The 21,148-nt window shown below is 41.7% G+C and overlaps 1 protein-coding gene across 5 annotated transcripts in view; it reads right to left on the reverse strand.

The window, feature by feature from the left end:
• GRM6 (glutamate metabotropic receptor 6) overlaps positions 1-21,148 on the reverse strand; it is a 47,182-nt gene that overhangs the window by 15,344 nt on the left and 10,690 nt on the right. For 4 of the 5 annotated variants that reach the window (XM_039340235.1, XM_039340234.1, XM_039340239.1 and 1 more), the window contains 8 exons: positions 19,851-20,386; positions 17,000-17,216; positions 12,762-12,897; positions 11,330-11,484; positions 9,215-9,355; positions 4,958-5,158; positions 3,173-3,312; positions 139-1,074 (listed from right to left, as the gene is read on the reverse strand). In XM_039340235.1, the coding sequence (XP_039196169.1) occupies positions 139-1,074; positions 3,173-3,312; positions 4,958-5,158; positions 9,215-9,355; positions 11,330-11,484; positions 12,762-12,897; positions 17,000-17,216; positions 19,851-20,386 (2,462 nt within the window). The remainder of the gene's footprint in view (positions 1-138; positions 1,075-3,172; positions 3,313-4,957; positions 5,159-9,214; positions 9,356-11,329; positions 11,485-12,761; positions 12,898-16,999; positions 17,217-19,850; positions 20,387-21,148) is intronic. The other variant, XM_039340238.1, reaches the window with a different exon arrangement.

The following is a 21,148-nucleotide window of genomic DNA, read 5'->3' on the forward strand; positions in this document are numbered from 1 at the left end:
TATAAGTCACTTTTTTCAGTGCTGTTGTAATTTGTTGAGCAAATGGTTGCTAAACAAGTGGTTGTAAGCCGAGGACTACTTGTACTTAAACCGCATCGTCCCTTGTACCACCCCATTCCTTGTCCTGATTGCTCCCACCTTCTCCGCTGACTGAGCTGTGCCAAAGAAGATGGGCACAAAGGCCAGCCAGATGATGCACGTTGTGTACATGGTGAAGCCAATGGGTTTAGCCTCATTGAAGGTCTCGGGCACGCCACGGGCCTTGATGGCATAGATGGTGCAGGTCACCATCAAAACAATACTGTAGCTGAGACAGGAGATGATAGACAGGTCTGACATGTCACATTTGAGGACGCCCTGGGCAAATTCTGGGTTGGGGGTACGTTGTTCTTCATAGTCAATGATGCTATGGGGTGGCTGCACCCCCAGCCAGATGACCACAGCCACCACTTGCACAGACATGAGGCTGAAGGTGATCACCAGTTGGGAGGTGGGGCTGATGAACTTGGGTGGAGTCACAGACTTCTTGCCTTGTTCGAAGATGCGGTAGATGCGATTGGTTTTGGTCAGCAATGCCGAATAGCTGATGGCCATGCCCAAGCCAAGGAAGAGGCGCCGGAAGGCACAGACGGTGACACCTGGTTCAGCAATCATCAAAAAAGTGATGGTGTAGATGAGGAAAATCCCGGTGAGCAGGACATAGCTCAGCTCACGGCCTGAAGCTCGGACAAGGGGGGTGTCATTGAAACGGATGAAGGTGATAACGATGAAGACAGTGCCAAGGATGCCCAGGATGGACAAGAAGATGGGCAGAATGGCCCAAGGAGAGCTCCACTCCAGCTTGACAATGGGGGTTGGGCGGCAGGCCGTACGATTGAGATTGGGCCGCATGTCAAAGGGACACATTTCACAGTTGAACTCATCCAGTTGGTACTGGTAGCCATCACATAGCTCACAGTGCCAGCAGCAAGGAACACCTTTCACCATCTTCTTCCTCTCTCCTGAGTTACAAGGGAGGCTGCATACTGACGAGGGGATCTCCTTCTGTCCACCTGACCACTGCATGTCCTCGATCTGAGGGAGAATCAGAGAAAGCCAGAGAACAGTGACTGCCAATTATCCCAGGGAATCACATCGGTGCTTCAATACCTTGCAGGTTCCTCTTAGTTGAAGGGATGTGGCCCCAATGGACTTGTAAGGCAGTCTCGATAAACATCATGAACGTGATTGGTGTAAACTGGGGTTTGACTGTCTAGTGGCAAACTGGTCAAAACTCACTAGCACTTTACTACTGGACTTTGCACAAATGGATAGATTTACACTGAGGATTAAAGAAAAAAGAAGAATATTTCCAAATATGGGATGTATTTTATCAATGGCTGGAAAAATGGGGTAGAGATTAGAAATTTGATGTGCATTATTAAGTAAAACAAATGGACCTAGACAACATATTGTTTACTAAGCACTTATGAATTGTAAATGTGGAAAACTAATAAAATATTATATAAAATAAACCTCACTAGTACTTTACTAGTGTGTAGTGTGCACTCTGAACAGCACTTAATTTCGTTGTAAGATACATAGTGACAGTAAAGATATTCTATTCTATTCTATTCTATTCTGTTCTGTTCTGTTCTGTTACCATCCTCACCATCAGCAGGAGCACGGCATTTTGGAATCACGAGGGTAGACAACCTATCTAAAACTTCTCTATCTTACTGAACAGCGTTATGTGAAAACATTGAATGACTAAAGCCATGATCAGCAGCAGAGAGAATATTTACAGGGACATTTCGTGACATACATATCACATGGAAAATTGCCAGCTGGAATACAAGAAGATTAAGAAGGGAAAAGCATGGATTAATAAATGAAAATGAAAGAAGAATCAATATGTTGTGCATTTGAAAACCTAAGACAAGGGAAAGGATGTAAAAGAGTATAATGAAAATGGTCTAATTTTATGATCTGGAACTGAATATATTCAGAGAAGTGAAGGTATAGGTTGAATTGTACACTATAATTAAAGTCTGAAAGGACTTCTTTTGAATTTGGATCACATTTGGGTGATATTTTTTATGTATCTTTGGAGAAGTTTCTAATAGGGAAAACATATTGAAATGAGCTCCTTTAATACAAATAAAATATGTTTTTGTTTCTTTGGCATTTTTTTTTATTTGCTATCATCCAGTTGCTATGTTCCAAAATTGTTGGAATACAAGACCTTTCCACAAAGCCCACACTGTGCAGTGGCACTACGATATTGAAAGACTTTAATAGCAGTTCTTTGGCTGATTAATTATCAAGGGGTCAGATCCATAAGCAGCCAATCAGGTATGCTCTATCATAGAAATGCACTAGAAGGAATATATCCAAGAGTGGATAGCAGTTTGTCATTTGTTCTTGATAGTTCTCAATTTGGTACCTTAAAATAACATGCAACGATGTCCCATTCACCATTCAGATCCAGCACGAAGGTCATGTTACAAGTCCCATCGGCTAAAGAGCTTCATCTGATGGGACCCAAACCATGTGCCTTTTTTGCTGTGGCTCCTACCTCATCCACCCCTGAGATGAGATTAGTTTCATTCCTATTAGCCTTTTGTAAGGCTCTGAAAATGTGGGGATCTCATGAGGAGCCTGTGCAACAATTTAGATGATGTTCTCATGCAATCTTGCTTTTCTTATCTTACTTGTCTTGTTTTTAATTTATTTTTAAAGTGTTTTAATAATTGCAATATTATTTTAACTATTGGTTAATGAAATGGGCAGCTATATAAATGTGTTAAATAGATAAATACGTAAGGTAAGGTAAGACAGTATACTCTAGGAATGCTGGGTGGCATTTAACTGAAAGAGATGTTGTGGCCAGGAACAGACTTCATTAAATCTCAGCAAGGCGAAGTCCCAGTTGATTGTATTTTTTCAAAACTCCAAAGTACCCAGTGTTGATTACTGCAGAGCAGGAAGGAACTTCTGAAAAGTAAAGAGAGCTAAAAACTCAACCACATACTCAGAGGTGATCCACCTGCCCCAGAAGATCAGGCTGGGAAATCTACTGCTGAGAGGAATCATATTTTCCACCTTATTTTTATGGTGGGGAGAAAGGGTATAAACATGATTTAAAGACGATGACAACGACGATTGATTGATTCTATGCTGCATCACTCACATTCAATCGAAGGTATTCTGCCCACTGGCCAATAGCCTTGTATCCTGGGGCTGTAGTATTTGTCAGCTGATACTGGAAAATATCATAGCGCCCAGGGGCATCTCCATTTTCATTGAACATTACCGGTGTCCCAGCACTGCCTGCAGAAAGGAAAATATTACAGGGAGACACTGACATCCCTCAAGATGGAGATTCTCTAAAGGAGATAAGACAACATTATGCTAAGGGATACTGGCCAACAGAGACTAGCGGGAAGAAAAGTTGTAGGCAGCCTCCACGGTCAAATGTGGTAGGTCATCTACTTGGGGGCCTCAGAGGGGTTTGGTTAGCTGTTGTGAAAACTTGATTTGCTATTGTGATGTGAGACACAAGAGGTTTAGGGTCTAATCCTGTGAAACTTTTTTTAGACTGTTTCCTGCTGCAAGCATTGATGGAAACAGAAAACTCCAGATCAGTTTTCTCCACTTATCTATCTCTCTAGAAGATGGACATGTCATCTATTGGCAAGGATAGGACATGTTGAGTATGACATGCCTACAAAATGGGCATAACAAATATGTTGACCTGGAGCTGTTGGTTTGCACCTCAACATGTAGCTTCCCTTGGTTTGTGATCTAAAGCTGCAGAATCTGGGTAAAGCTTTCTCACTCTTTCCTGCCCTGAATACTGCAAATTTGTACTTGCCTGCCAATTCATGATCACAGCCCTACATTGCTCTAAACCACAGGTCGGCAACCTGCGGCTCCGGAGCCGCATGCGGCTCTTTGAGCCTTCCCCTCTGGCTCCCAGCCTCCTCTGCCTTTGCAGAGAGAGATAGAGACAGAGAGAGGAATTGCGCTTCCCTACTTCTCTCTCTCTCTCTCTCTCTCTCTCTCTCTCTCTCTCTCTCTGTGTGTTTGTGTTTTTGTGTGTGTGTATGTGTAAAAGAGAGTGTACTCACAGTGTTCTCCGAGGAGCTGAAAAGCTTTCTGGGCGGAGCTCCTCCCTTTGCTGCGTCTCTGCAGGAAGCAGGAAGGGCAGGAGAGAGCTAGCTAGCCCAGGTAGGCTGACTCAGGAATTCTGGGAGTTGAAGTCCATGAGTCATGAAAGAGACGAGGTTGCTTACCCCTGATCTTGTTGGACAATAGCTTGAAGCTTGCCAGGTGAGCAGCAGATAGGAGGGAGGGGAGAAAGAGAGAGAGAGAAAGAGGGAGGGAGGGAGGGAGGGAGGGAGGGAGGGAGAGAGAGAGAGAGTGGGGGAAGAGGAGTGGCAGACCAAGGGCAGATAGAGAGGGAGGGAGGGAGAGAGACGAGAGAGAGAGAGATCCTTTTGACATCTAAAATGAAGATAACACTGCATATATCCTTTTTTTAACCTGTGTGTGTATGTAATTTTATTCTCTTAAAGCATTCTCTTGGTGATCATTGTTTTAATAGTATGGATATTCCCAAGAGTCATATTTTTACTTTTTTTTTAGTGTGTGTGTGTGTGTGTGTGTGTACACACACATACATACATACACACACACGCGCGTGCGCACACACACACACACACCTATAAGAAAGGTAAAAAAGGATATATGCAGTGTTATCTTCATTTTAGATATCAAAAGGGTTTTGCGGCTCCCGGTGTTTTGTTTTTGGTGGGAAACGGGTCCAAGTGGCTCTTTGAGTGTTTTGGGTTGCCTACCCCTGCTCTAAACCTTTGCTCAGGTCTCCATGTGTGCAAATGTAGAATACTATCCATGACATAGAGTGATACAACTCGGCACCTTGGCTGAAAAGCTGATCCTCTGCCAATCTCACCATTGAAGTTGACCCCCAGAATGTAGTGCAGCAAGGTTCGCCCTTCAATGGGGTCCATCTTGTCACACACCCCGATGTGGCCTGAACAGAGCTCCATATGCATGTTGTGTAAGGCATGGGCCATGGCATAGACAGCGTCAATCACAAACTGCACCTTCCCCTCCTGCTCATAAGTTGATTCTCGGCCAATTCGTTCATCTCCTGAAGAAAAGTGGGGAAAGTGTGTCAAAGCCACTGGCAATTCTGAATACCCCATGATATTAAAATACTCTCTGGCTGTGAAAGCTTTTTCTTTGACTCTAGTGCCTTGCTTACAGAATTGAGCTTGGGTGGTGCAGCGGTTAGAATGCAGTATTGCAGGGTAACTCTGCCCACTGACAGCAGTTCGATCCTGACAGGCTCAAGGTTGACTCAGCCTTCCATCCAAGCAAGGTTCTACATTTAGGCAAGAAAAACCAAATGCACAAGTACAGCATAGGTGGCACCATGCTCAATAGTAGTAACTGTGAGAGGGACCTCGGAGTCCTAGTAGACAATCACTTAAATATGAGCCAGCAGTGTGCGGCAGCTGCCAAAAAGGCCAACACAATGCTAGGCTGCATTAACAGAGGGATAGAATCAAGATCATGCGAAGTATTAATACCACTCTTCAATGCCTTGGTAAGGCCACACTTGGAATACTGCATCCAGTTTTGGTCACCACGATGTAAAAAAGATGTTGAGACTCTAGAAAGATTACAGAGAAGAGCAACAAAGATGATTAGGGGACTGGAGGCTAAAACATATAAGGAATGGTTGCTAGAATTGGGTATGTCTAGTTTAACGAAGAGAAGGACAAGGGGGGACATGATAGCAGTATTCCAATATCTCAGGGGCTGCCATAAAGAAGAGGGAATTAAGCTATTTTCCAAAGCACCTGAAGGCAGGACAAGAAGCAACGGGTGGAAACTAATCAAGGAGATAAGCAACCTAGAACTAAGGAGAAACTTCCTGACAGTGAGAACAATTAATCAGTGGAACAGCTTGCCTCCAGAAGCAGTAAATGCTCCAACACTGGAAGTTTTTAAGAAGAGACTGGACAGCCATTTGTCCGAAATGGTGTAGGGTTTCCTGCCCGAGCAGGGGGTTGGACTAGATGACCTCCAAGGTCCCTTCCAACTTTACTACTATTATTATTATTATAATATCCTTCCTCGTTCAGTAAAATGAGAACCCAGATTGTTGGGGGCAATATGCTGACTCTGTAAACCGCTTAGAGAGGGCTGTAAAGCACTGTGAAGAGGTATATAAGTAAGTGCATTGATATTGCTATTTCTTCCCCAGAAAGACTCAGCTATCTCTTGCTCTGCTTTTTTTTTTCTTGAGATGCAAGATTCTTCTTTTAATTTCTCTGGCCTTTTAGATGTTCTTTTCTATTTTGTGATAACTTGGTTACCTGTCTCATCAGAGCCATACCAACTTTGTTTTCCAAGAAAAATAGCTACCCAAATAATGATTCATATTTGGGCAGCATTGTAATTTCTTTCATAAATTATATTGCATCCCCTGTTCTTGGCTGTATTAACAATGTAACTTAGAAGGGGGGGGGGAAGGTTTGATGCTATTTAGTTTACTATAAGCAAAACGTTTTGTGCATTCCTCCATTCTGAAGTAGAACAGAATTTATTATGATAGTCAAGTTTTCTATTCTTTATATCAAGCAAATGAATGTGTGTACCCAGCTCAGAATAAGAAATTAGGCTAGATGGATCCTTATAGGGTGCCGCTATCAATTTCCATCCATACTAAAGAGAAAAAAAACAAATTGAAAAGTACAAGGCTAAAACACTAAAGCACAGCCTACTATAGAAGAGTATGGAGATGGGCTTAAAAGGGGATTCAACAATTCTTATGTCAACATCAGTTTGAGTTGGTTAGATGCGAGTGGGGTGAGGAAAAAAATCAGGATTACCCTGCCCTGATTGTCTTTGGTATAAAAGGGAACAGAGAAAATCTGTTAGGCTTTCACTATTTTGTTATCATATCTTATATTGTAATAACAGAGTTGCAGTAGTTCTTGGGATGTCCATTTTCCTGTCCTGTTCTATTTCAAAGGGTTGACCTCAATCTTCAAAGCTTGACAGAGATTCTCTCTCTTTCTCTCTCCACCCCTCTTTATACAGATAGTCCTCGACTTACAACAATTCTTTTAGTGACCGTTTAAAGTTACAACGGTACTGAAAAAAGTGACATGACTGATTTTCACACTTATGACCATTGCAGGGTCACCATGGTCACACGATCAAAATTCAGATGCTTGGCAACTGACTCATATTTATGACGGTGGCAGTGTCCCAAGGTCATGTCCCAAGATCACCTTATGCGACCTTCTGAGAAGAAAAGTCAATGGGGAAGCCAGATTCACTTAGCAACTGTGCTACTAACTTAAACAACTGCAGTAACTCGCTTAACAACTGTGGCAAGCAAAGTCGTAAAATGGGGCAAAACATGCTTAACAACTGTCTTACTTAACAACAGAAATGTTGGGCTCAATTGTGGTCATAGGTCAAGGACTACTTGTAGTAACGAGAATCCAAGCAGGACAATCCTGATTTTTTAACTCACCACCCCAGTCCTGTTGATCTAGGCTGGCTGGCTCAGGAATTCTGGGAGTTGAAGTCCACAAGTCATAAAACAGCCAAGGTTGCCTAGCCCTGACCTAGGCTGAGCTGGATGCTTGCATAATGGCTGTTGAATACCTTCTTCAGGCCATCTCCATATTCCTCCAAATCTACTTGCTGTTTGGTTAGGTTTGTGACTTGCAGAGATTTTAACTTTTTCCCCAAAAGTAAGCAAATGCACCTGTAATTTGAAGTGGTGCGTTTACCATCCCAGAACGTTAAATCCCTTGCAAATGTATGCCTCTCCTTCTTCCCACCTAAAATAGAGCAATTCTGCTCTCCCTTTGGGGAAATCTGGAAGGCAAAGATGGGGGAGAAATGGCTGTGGTGGAAGCTGGCTAGTGTTGGCAGGAGAAGGCGTTTCAACACTTCCAACCCTTCCAAAACATAACCTCGGATTGCATCCAAGTAATGATGACAAACGTTATATGCCTTGAGGATGTATTTGGAGAGTCTTAGAGTGAGGGGAAATCTGCTTTCATACAGGCACAACTAATCAGGACTTAAAGCTCTCCTACGCACTAAATGGGGATGAGACAAGGGCAACGTCAAGGAGAGGATTTCCTTTGTCAGTACAAACTGTGTACATGGGAATGGAGGTCGGGTTACATGTCACGATCAAGGCAATGTGTGATGTGCAAGTTGTACTTATGGATGTCTAAGCTTACCGTTGTAAACAGACATATCCTTAGTTCATGTAAAGAATAATAGCCATTCACGAGGCTGTCTATGAAACCCTGAAAACCTCCTTCTCCACATCCCACTCTTTAGGACACTGATGCTAAGCCAGATTGGCAGGTCTTTCTTTCTTTCTTTCTTTCTTTCTTTCTTTCTTTCTTTCTTTCTTTCTTTCTTTCTTTCTTTCTTTCTTTCTTTCTTTCTTTCTTTCTTTTTCTTTCCTTCCTTCCTTCCTTCCTTCCTTCCTTCCTTTCTTTTTTTTCTTCCTTCCTTTTTTGCCAGCTCCTGACTTTTGATGGATTTCTTTCCAAAGCAGTTGCAGTGTTTTAATCTTGCCTGTCTGCTTTCTTGAACAATTTGTGTAGCGACTGATAATTTCTCAGTTGTTGAGAGAGGGAGGCTGAACCTAATTTTCTTGGTCAACTTTTGTTAATTTTTTTTGGGCAAGGCGCCATGCACCTTTACCATGCACCTTCAATTGCCAGCAGTTCAGTGGAAGAGAAGTGGATGTGGGAAATACTGGGGAACTTTGGAGATGGGCTTGAGAAATCAAGGGGAACAAATGGATTCTGACTACTGAAGGAGTCACTAAAACAACTAAAAACAGCATAGAAAAGGAGGCTGAGTTGGACATTTTTCCAGGAAAAAACAGCACCTGGAGAGGAGGCAGGGACTCCTTGCTTTCTTTCTGTCATAAGGAGAGGGGGGACACTTGAAGTCTAATCTCCTCTGTTTCCTGTGGAGTTGAACAACAGCCTAGGCCTTGAAGCTCTGTGATGTTTTCTACCACAATCACCTCAAAACCAGGGATTAGGGTGTAATTGGGGAATTATTCATTGGAGCAATTATTCTGTGCATTAACTCCCCTTGCTTTACTCCTCCCTCCCTCCCTCGCTCCGCACATCAGGAATAGCCCTACCAGTACATTTGCGGCTGCCTTCATCATATTGGAACCCTGGGCGGGTCAGTTTACATCTGAAGTCTTGCTCCCAGTATTCAGCAAACCAGATGTTGCGCCGATTGTTCTCCAAGGAGCGGGTGGTGAAGTATTGGTCAAAACCTGGAAAAAGAACAAGGAGGAGGATCATAGCTGCGCAGTCATTTTTTTTTCAAAGAACTGTCAATGTTTTTTTTAAGGTAGTTACTGAAGTTGAATCATGATCAGCTGCTTCATCTCTCAATTGCAGTGTTATTTCCATATGAAAAAAAGTTTTCCTTCTTGGCTTTTCAGGGTGGATCACTTTTAAGAGCAAAGGAGTATGTTGTGTGGCTATTTCTCATGCCAGATGTGTGTGAATGTATGTCAGCATCCAGTCATCAAGTACTTGGATGTAGAGATGGTGATTTTTATCTATCAAGCAGAAACTTCAGGAGAATGGAACATTACTCATTCCTGCCAGTCAAACTTTATCTTACAGAATTCGTTCCCTTGAGAGAATCCTATTCTCTGTTACATTTTGTCACCATAATGTATCCTTTTATTTTAGAGACATTAACAAAGTCTTTCGGTCTCAGTCATTAGCAGATTGAAATATCTAAGCACAAGTATCTGTCTGGGGCAGAACAGGAAGGAAGACATCTGTCTTCCCACTCATTGGTCTTCCCAGCTCTGAAGAGTTGCTTTAAGTCTATTAAATCATGGCTTCTCTATCACTCTAAAATGGATTAGTTGCCAATAATGCGTTTTAAAACCCTCACAGGCTCTTAGAGAGCAGAGCTTAAGAATGAAATGTCTTTTTGAAATGAATTAATATGCAGCTATGCTCAATAGGAAATGAAGGAACAGGGAAAATAATTATTTAAGGTTGCATTTTCCAAACATCTACTTTGTTTGCTTGACACATATGCAACTGGGACATATGTGTCATTGTTAAACTGTGCCAGCTGTAAGTTATAGAGGGTTAGTTTTACCCAAACCAAGCATGGCACTTTGAAATTAAACTCCCATGCATAGCCATGTCATGCAAACATAGGAAAGAAGATAACTATTGGTTTAAACTAGGACTGTCACATCTGGGTTGCAAGCTGTTGGGAAGGCTTGTCCACATATGCTACTAAGTTAAGGCCACCATATTGGATAGCGAAGCTCTAATCATGGAATCCTCTGTGTTCTCTGAGCTTGGCTGTTTGCTTGTGGATGTTTCATTACTTGACTAACTTCTTCAGTGCTAGTGAGTACGGAGTTTGCTCCCTGTTTAATTACAGCAGCTTGCCCTGCCAGCATTGCTGGTGTGGTTTTCTCCTTGATAGTTACCCTTAATTATGATATTGTTTTCTACTTAATTGTTTGGTGTTCATCCCTACTTATCTGGGTGTAAGCTGCTGGAGAGGATGCATTCTGGTCTTTTTGTTTCCTTCTTAGCCTTTTTATTGTCCTTTTTCAATGGTGTATAAATGTGGCTTATTTCTATGTGTCTGCTGATGGCTGATTTGCCTGAATGCCAAACTTTCAGAAATTCCTAGTGGTTTTAGATTTAGCTTGGTCTAAGATGCTTACAATTTCCCAGTTGAAACTGTGGTTGAGTCTGTCCATGTAGTCTGAGATTAAGGATCTCTAATTCTAACTGGCCATCAGCTGCAAGAGTTACTTTTCTGCCCTCTGTTGGTGACTGTGATTTTTATGGTTCTGATCCCCAGCTCTTGTTAAACTTTCCTCTGGTGGTCAATGTAGGTGACCCTGTAAAATGGGTATTAATATGAGTCCCCTCTCACCCATTATTTTACTATCTAATCAGTAATGTGGAGTAATGAAACAGGCAGAAAAGGGATAGAGATAGGTAGGAAAAAAACCCACCCTGTCTTTTCAGGAAGAATAACAAATGCAGAAGTGACATTCATTCTGAGGGATATCTGCCACCAGTTTGCCCAGGGCAATGCTGGTCATTTTCTACCAGGTCTCAGGAAAGAGAGTGGATCTTGGAGTCATGGCAGAGTGGGCCAGCTGTGTCATGTGACTTCAGCCAGTTCGTGTTTCTCTCCACTCTCCCATACTGCACGCTGCTGCTCTCCTCTGCTCTGTCTAAGCCTTTGTTACCTTCAACCGAGGCTCTTTTGGGTAAGATGGTCACTGCTCCTTCAGCCACTTCTTCTTGCATCAGAATGGGGGAGATCTTGGAGCCCCAGCTGTCGGAACCTACCCAGAGGAACTGCCCTGTCAGATTGGCAAAGCGGGCAGCTTCCAGCACTCGTCTGCAGGGGTGCAATGGAAAAATGAGAGACATTCATGACTAATCCCTAAGCAAGATAAAACATGCTCTGTCAGTCACCTTTTTTTTTTTTTTTTTGCTGTGTCCCTATGATATTGTGTTGCATGGACATCTTATCCCCAGCTCTTGCATGAGATAAACTTGAGTTTACTTTGGCCATATCGGTGTTTTGCTCCTTATTCCAACTGATGCCAGGAAAACCTCAAGATCTGTATAATCTGTTAGGCTCTGTCTAACATTACCTAGGCAAGTCAAGGGACTAGGAACCAAATTACTAAAGGCAAGATAGGGGTCTTCAGTGGGGAGAAGAACTTTCATACTGAAATAGTCTTCTGCAAACTCAAGACTGAATGGAGACTGCTGCAACTCAGCCACAGGGAAAGTGTAACTAGTGAATTCAGAACTTAGGCTATAAGTCATCATGCAGTTAATGCTAGGCTAGGACTATATACTATTACATGCTGCGCTGAGTCAGGAATAGACACCTTTTTTCCAGCTTGGGAGGTGAGCAGCAATTTATTTACATATTTATGGGGGGAAGCAAGAGACATATCTAATGGTGGAAAGACTCTGGGAAATGGTAGTGTGTTGAGGGTTGTGGGAGTATATTAAATCTAGCATCAGTTAAAGACAGAGTTAATATTTTACGAAAACTTGCTGAAAATTATGTAGTTGCAAATGAGTGATTTTGTTGACAGATTTCAGCAGGATGATCTGCTGTGATCTGGGAGCTAAAAAATAGGAGCTGGCAGGCCAACTGTGGATTTGAAATTGCCTACTTTTTGCATGATGTGTTTTGATCAAGTTTTTTGATCTAGTCTAAAACTCATGAATGAATTAATCATAGTTTAGTTAATTCTTGGTTCGATTTTATTCCTTTTTAGCTACTCTTGTTGTGTACCTCTCTGGATTGATAAGAGATTTGGATGGACCACAAGATCTAATCAGGCCTAACTAGGAACCATAAACAGACTACATATTTGCATATCAGTTGAACTAGTCAGGCTAAGAACAAACCATCTTTTCAATTTAATTTAATTTAATTTAATTTAACCATTCCCTGAATTATTATTTGCATATCATACTAAGATGAAAATAATCTCAGATTTAGCCATCCTGTTCCCTTGATAATTTTGGATCAGATTAACCCACCATTCTGGCTGTTGTCAGGATGAAACAGAAGAGGAAACATGTTCGCAACTCTTGGAAGGAAGCCAGAACACAAATGTACAAAAGAAAAAAAGCAGATGGAGCATTTACTTGATGTCGTCCTCATTGGCAAAAATGATGATGCCACGGGCATTGGGAGTCTCCATCAGTCTCTTGATCATTTTGTTAAACTCTCCTGGCCTGGGTTCCCGTGGGATCTTGATGGACTGGGCAATGCAAACTCCACCTGCCAGGTAGGAAAAAGTTTTAGGAAATGATTGGGAAAACTTGGTTTAGAGGGTATTTGCCTTATACACAGAAGGTGCAACATCTCCTATTTAAAAAGAAATTGGTTGCAGATCATGGTGAGCTCCATTGTGCCTGAGATCCTGAAAGCTGATGGTTGCTTTATGTTACCTTGGTCTACATTGGCAAGTAATCTGATCTGGAATAAGACTCCTTCCTACGTTCCTATTCTGTTCTTCAGTCCCAAAGATTATTATTTTGAACTATCTCTCAGTTGTTCTGTCCTGATTCTTTGCTGATGTTTCATATTCCTGGGCACAGCCCAAAGCTATGCTGGTTGCTAAAATGGGTTCAAGAAAGCTTCACATTCACTAGAGGCTTTTCAGAATTTCCTGTGCTCCAAACTAGGTTAGATGCACCATATATAGACATGGAGAAAACTCACCACAGAAGAAGACCTAGTGGTCCATTGAGCCTGACCTTTGAGGTTATTTTCTTGTGGGTTTTGTTTTCTTTTTAATTAATTTTTTATTTTTTATTTGGACATGAGTTTATCCCCAGCACATTTAAACTCAGTAATCGTTGATTGACCTAATACCTCTGCTGGAAGCTGGTTCCAAGCTTCCACTACTTCTTCTGTGAAGTAATACTTCGTAGCATTACTTTTGAACTAACTATCAGTTTATGGTTATGCCCCCTCCCCCAGCCCGTATTCTTGATTTTTGCTTAATATTGAAAATACTGCCTTCTAGATCCTTATTCACACCCTTAATATATTTAAAGGTTTCAATCAGGTCCTCCACTCCCCTTCTGTCTTCCAGGCTGTTCATATTCCATTTCTCCAGTGCACCATTTTTATTGCCCCTCTCTGGATTTGCTCAGTCTTATCAATATCTGTTTTTAAGTGAGGTCTTCAGAACTGGACACAGTATTCCAAATGGGGTCTGACATATCCCCTGTGCTTTTCTTTATTCAGAGATAAAATGAGGATTCTTGGAGAGGGAGGGATTTAAAGTGAGTAAAGTGTTTACTGGAGGAGGATTAATACTCTCTCCAACCTGTCATCACTGAAAGATAACCTGCAGCAGACTGGGCAAAGGAATATGATACCATTTTGGGCAAATGGCTGTCCTATCTTTTCTTGGAAACTTTCAGTGAGGGAGCACCAACAGCTCTAGGAGGCAGGCTGTTCCATTGCTAAGCTCTCATAGTCAGAAAATTCTTCCTTGGTTCAAGTTTTGATTGCTTACTATAAAGCTCTACCCATTGATTCCTGTCTTATTCTTAAGCACTAGAGAGACTAAATCTATTCTTCATTCCCTGTGACAGCCCTTCATATATTGGGAGACTGCTATCATGTCTCCTCTTGGCCTTCTCTTCTTTATGCTAAGCATACCAAGTTCCTTTAACCACTCTTCATAGAGTTTAGCTTCCAAGCCACTTATCTTCTTTGTTGCTGTTCTCTGCACTCTTTCCAGTTTCTCACTATTCTTTTTGTTTTGTGCTGATCAGAACTGGACACAGAATTCCAGGTGTGGTCTGACCAGTGCAGTATAGAGGGGTGCTATCACTTTGTGTGATTTTGAGCCTAGATCTCTATTCATGCAGCCCAAAACTGCATTGACTTTTGTATCTGGTCAATTACTCATTGCTGAACAACATTTGGATCTGGTTTTGGATCTTGTTCAAGTTTATCAAGATTTTGAGCCTGTCTTCAGAGCAATTCCCCCCTCCCCCAAGCTTTGTGTCATCCACAGATTTTATAAACATGCCTTCTACTCCCTAATCTAAGCCGTTTATGAAGACTTAGTGGGCCCAGGACAGAACCCTGAGGTATCCCATTGCATACTCTCTGTGGGCATAAACCCATTGAGGATCACATGTTGGTGATGGTTGTTCAACCTTGAATCCATCTGGTAGTGGATCACCCAGCCCATATTTTTCCAGTTTGTCAAGAAGGAAAATATGGTCTACTTTATGACCTTCCTTTCTAAAGTCTATTTAAGCTACGGAGACAGGTACCCAGATAAAAACTGAGCCCTTTCTCCAACCTAAACAACTCCCCAACCTAAACAATGCAAACTAATACAGATAGAACATCTACTGTCTGTGCCTGGACCACTGCATGTCATCTTACATCATGCATTCATTTCCCTTTGTAGCACCTGCTCTCTGAAATTCATGAGGTATGTACTCATACATCTTTCAGCTCCTATTGAAGACCATTTTTTCACCCAGGCATTCCCTGTATGATACACAGGGATGCCCTGTTATTAATATGCCACTTCATATTACTGCAAATCTCAAAGCAATTTAAAATGGAATGTTTGATCACCTGGTTGCAACAGCCAACTTGAATTTTTCAACACCCCTCATCTTTTGAACAACATTCATACAGGGAATGAAAAGATACATCTTCAATAGGCAGTTGAAAGATGTCTGAGTACATACCTCATGAATTTCAGAGTGCATGTACTTCCAAAGAGAAAGCTATCCATGAATGAATACTGTACTACTATTTCCTGAGTTCTCATGCAGCACAGCCTTGCTGGTTAGGAATTTGGGAATTATAGACCTAACACCTGAAGGCTATACAGTGGTACTCATTGTTTCTGGGAGACACAATGAATAGCAAAACAATGAGTATCAATTTTTTCCCCATAGGGAATAATGAAGTGAGTCACAAGGCAGCCGACACTGACAAGTTCTAACTTGTGCATTGAGTATCAAACAAACAATGAGTACCAGGACAAAAGTGTCACGTCAAAATGCATTGAGTACCAAATCTGATGAGTTTCAAAGCAGTTCAGTACCAAGATACCACTGTGTTAGATTTTACCCTTAAATCTTCTATTATGCTCACTGTGGGGAGAGGGAAAGGATCCTGGAAGCCAAATAAATCTGCAAAATATTTGCTGCCAACAGAAAGTGTGAAAACCAATAGTTTATTCCTAAAAATAATTTGGGGAAAGGAGGAATCTCACAAATTAGTGGCTTGTGTATGTAAGAGATAAAAATAGCATCTTCCTTGAATTAACCTTGATTCCCAATAACTAATGTGTCCTTGTAGGTATTTTGGTAACAATACAGAAGTGGTTTGCTACTGATATCAGTCAGGGATCAGTCATGGGATAAAAAGAGCAAAAACTCACAGGGTGACCAGGTTTACACCAATACAAATGCTCAGCCCATGTTAACCAATCTCAATTGCCCATATTTTCATAACCTCTCCAATGACCATATTTTTGAGTTCACATAATGACCTAGAGCAGTGGTTCTCAACCTTTTTAATGCCGTGACCCCCAACCAGTCATAAGTCGAGGACTACTCAACTGGTCATAAGTCGAGGACTACTCAACTGGTGCAGCACCGTTTGCAGAATGGGACTTTTGGCGGACTCAGCAGGGCAGAGACAGCCTGGACAATTCCTATTGGCTTTTGAAAGCCAATAGAATTAGATTCTATTCAAGAGAATCTATTCTATTGGCTTTCAAAAGCCAATAGAATAAAAGGGAGTAGCACAGCTAAGGAAAAGGGAGAAAAATGGCGGACTGGGTTGTTTGGCGACCCCCGTGAAATGGTCATTCGACCCCAAATGGGATCCCGACCCACAGGTTGAGAACCACTGACCTAGAGGCTAAGCAGAAGATATGCTGCACCCCAAACCCACAACTCTATTTTACTTTAGATTAAAATGTGATGAATGTGACCCAGCTATCGAACAGTAGATATGGAAGAAATGGTTTATGTTGCATGTAACTTGCCCTGTTGAGCTACCATGATCTCACATTCCATCATGTCTGTCTATACCCTCTCCTTCTCCACTGGCAGCAATCCAGAGCACAGCTAATCCAGAATCAAAAGCTCATTTGTTTCAGTGTGGACTTGGCCTAGGGCTCAGGTGTGGGACTTTTTTTTTCATTGCATTTGCACACTGCAAAAATACGAGCCAATCTCTGATGCCATGCAGAGATCCCCTTTCCCTGAACATGGAACAACCTCAAGCAGTTTTCATGTGTCTGTTCATGGGCTGTTTTTCCAGGAAATTAGCAGCTTTACTGACCCCCATCATTGGCTTCAGACATTTCCCAAACTCCTCTTACCAGCTTCCCGGGAGATCTGCACAAAGGCATCGACCCCACTCTCGCCATAGTTGCCCTCAGAGGCCAAGGTGGAGACATAATTCCAGCCTAGTGCTTTAACAATGTCTACCATTGCTTGAGCTTGGTAAGAGTCAGGAGGCACCACACGGGAGAAATAATCGTAGCGGTTATTGTCACTGAGTTCTGGTGCTGTGGATGCATAGCTTATCTGGGGAATCTGTAGAAGTGGAAGAAAATCACGGGTTAAAAGTGATGAATTATCCTTAGCCTCCACCCTTCCTCTCCAGCCCTTCCTTATCCCTTTAGTCCTTCTGCAGAACCTATTTCTTTTGTAAAAATATTTCTGTACTGTACCATCAAAGGCTCACCAAGCTCACATCTTGTCCTCCTCCCTGTTTTTATTTTAATCCATTGTGTTTTATCGAATCCTCCCAGTACTGACACAATATTAAGGCTAAATGGTAGCTTTTTGTTACAAAGCAAAAATGCTCTTAAGAGATGGGGAGTAATGACCCGAGTGAGGCTTAAGCTTCTTTGTTGACTGATTTATGGCATTTATATGGCTCCCATTAATAGTCATGAACAAAGCAATAATTGCCATAACTGTGTGACAACATTTACCCTGTACAAATAAATATCTTAGATCCATTTTCACAATATCTTATTTCCTTTTCTTTCTTTTTCTTCTATCGCTTACATTTTATTTTATTCAAAAAGTTAAAATATAAACTCCCCCCCCCCAAAAAATTACAAAGACAAAACAAAACTAGATAAAACATTTAAAACTATGTGCATTAAAAGAAAAACACACAACACACACACACACACACACACACACACACATACATACATACATATATATATTGTTTTCTGAGGTTTTCGTGGGTGTTTGTATGTAGGTCTTTGGTTATTCGGGTTTTCTCCCGCGTAAAATTGGAAGTGTCTTGGCGACGTTTCAACGAAGTCTCATTCGTCATCTTCAGGCTGGTGCTTTCAGCTTTGTGCTCCTTCGAAGCTGAAAGCACCAGCCTGAAGATGACGAATGAGACTTCGTCGAAACGTCGCCAAGACACTTCCAATTTTATGCGGGAGAAAACCCGAATAACCAAAGATTGATCGATCTATCTATCTATCTATCTATCTATCTATCTATCTATCTATCTATCTATCTATCTATCTATCTATCTATATTCACAATATCTTAATAAATAAGCAGCAGTGGATTCAAAAGTGAAATCACAAAATGTTAAAAGGTCCAGAAATATTAAAAAAATACTATCATTTTTAAAATATTAAAAGTATTTTTAAAAAATCTTTGCTGCTCAATAGGCATGGCATGCAACATATTTCCAGAAAGAAAGAATTCCAGGATGTATTGCTAAATGTCCCTTTCTCTGGTTAACTACTCCCTTACTTCATTTGATGGGGACATCAGAGTCAGCCTCAGTACCAATTCAAGGTTTCATTGTTTCGCATGAAGTAGGATGCATTTAAAAAGTGTTCATGAGCACAAGAAAAGATGACATTCCTCCTGTCTCATGTGCTAAAGCCAACTGGGTTTTAACAGTAGCTCTATTCTGGCAACATGCTGGCTTGTAGAGTAAAACACACAAACCACACAAACCACAATGAGCAGCTCTGACACTTCCATAATTTCAGTAGAGATCTGATCTCCATGGATACAGTGTGATGCTCCCCAGTGGGGAAAAAGTCTTGGACATGAAGGCTTCCTCAAGGTTTTATCTCTTTTGGAAGCCTTTGTGTCGTCCGCTCAGACTAGTTTTCTTCCTGCTTTTTCATCAATTTTGGAGGGAGATTCAGTTTTTGGTAATGTCCCTGCAGAGCTTCCTTGCTGCAAACATTGGGGCTTAAATGAAACCACATTATGGTTTAGGATGCTATGAATGATTGCGCCATTGCTGGGTTCCTAAGAATTTCTTACGCACAGAACCCTTTGTTAAATGCACCATGCCAAATTAGAATGTAAATGAAGTAAAAGACAGATGAGGCCCAATAATTTTTTAAAAAGTTGGCCTCAAATATTGCTAACTATTAGCAATAATTAGAAATTGCTATTAAAATCATTTTTAATAAACTTCGGGTTAAGTATAAAATTGTAGCTGTTCTAAGTTTGAAGGGCTCTTTGAGACGACTGAGTTTAGCTCTTTGGTTCCTGCAGGAATCCAGATTAAAACATCCCAGATAGATGCCTATTTAGCTTCTGTCTGAACTCATCCAGTGAAGGGGAAACCAGCATGTCTTTGGGTAGCTGGTTCTACTGCTGAACTATTCTTAGGGAGTTTTTTTCCCCTCCCTTATAATCCCAGGGGAATCTGTCTTGTGTAGAGCCAGAATTTTCAGCAGTGGTTATATTACCTGGGGAATTTTGGAAATCACAATTTCCAACCCATCTGGAAGCTTGCATGATGGAGAACTATTATTCTTTGTGGTCCTTTCTAGTACTTGATGATGCTATCATATCTTCCATGTGTTTTCTGCTCTCCAGGCCCAGTTTACCCAACTTGTTCTGGGCCATAGGTCAGAATACAACTCTTTCCATCTTTATTGATGAAAATATTTATTTTTCCTACAGATATTTTTTTTCCTGTGCTTTAAATTTTACACTTCATTTTTTTTTTTTGTAGAACCACAATTGAGTGCCCTGCAGTATCCTCCCAAACAGGCAGCGACTTTCCAAATGCACCCTTTAAGGACGGCCACCATCTTAAATATCATCTCCTGAGACAGGAATCCAGATGTTACCTAGGAAGCTGTAGCTACTATCACCTCTTTGCTGACCAACCTCCTTTCCCCCAAATGATGTCGTGTGAAAGGCCTGCCTTCTACTTACAGCAAAGAGGCGAAGGACGTTGGCCACCATAATAGAGACAGAGCTGGCAGAGGCCCCAATGACAGCCACCACACGCTCTGGTTTGGCAATGATGGGTGGCTCCCCATTGGAGCACCGCACATCGGAAGTGTCCTTCTGAATCAGTGCCTGGACAAAAGTCAATGATTGTTCCAAGGCATAGGTGTCACGAGAGCAGGTATCCAGGATCCGGGCTCCCAAAGTTATGTTGGGAAGCAGATCAGGGTCACTGTTGATCTGATCCAGAGCGTAAAGCATGGCCTCCATCCGATGGATCCCCTTTTCTTTCTTCACCTCCCCACAAGGTACTCCGGCTGGGCCACGGGAATGCACAGGGAACAGCCCTCCAAGAGTGATGTCTCCTTCTATCTTGATTGAATGTGGCTGGGTGGCTGCTTGGCTACGTACCCAACCTGGGCCAGATCCTAAGGCCCACAGTGACCAGAACCAAAACAATGGGAAGTTAGTAGACTCCATGATGGCTTCCTGTCTTTTTGAGTACTTGGGATGGCTACAACCTACAACAGAAGAAGGCAAACATAGAATGGAGTTGGGTTCAAATCTCATTTCAGCACCCACTAAGATTTGCCATTCTGAGCAGATTAAAAGTTAAACAGTACTTTCCCCCATCCCCAGGATATTTCATTTAAAAATCATTGGCAGATGCATGTCCAGGAAAGGTTTTTTGTTTAAAATGAGGATATACAAAAGTTCTTCCTTTAGAGGCACTTACGCTCTACTCCACTACTTTTTGGAAATGTACAGTAGTTTCATACAAGCCAAAATAATATATAAATAAATCAAAATCCACATGTGAATAACGCTTTCTTCAAAAACTGCCGCTCAAATAATCCAGCACAATTCAGAGATGCATCACATTCACCTGTTGTTTGTCTCAATGCACCTAGAAAGGTAATAAATTTACTATCCCTGTCAATAGAGGTTTATTTTCCTAGTTTTAGGGCTAAGAATGAGAGTTGCTCTCCTCAGGTTCCTTAAAACAACCCACAATAATTGCCTTGCTACATCCAGAGGCAACAACTTCCATCATTTAATGGCTGACTGCACAGAGCAGTATTTCCTTTATCTCCTCTGAACATTTTTGCCCTAATCTCTTAGGCCATCTTGCAAGCAAGATGTTCAAAGAGACTCTGATCATGGTACAATCCTTCCCTTGCTCAACTGTAACCCCTGGACGTCTACAATTCCTTGGCCAAAAATCGGTTCTCTGTCTTTTGTTCTAACAAAACTGTTGGCCAATATCATTAGGTTTAACTAAA

Source organism: Crotalus tigris, unplaced genomic scaffold (assembly GCF_016545835.1).
Source record: "Crotalus tigris isolate CLP2741 ecotype Arizona unplaced genomic scaffold, ASM1654583v1 scf7180000017742.2353718, whole genome shotgun sequence".
Lineage (NCBI taxonomy): Eukaryota > Metazoa > Chordata > Lepidosauria > Squamata > Viperidae > Crotalus > Crotalus tigris.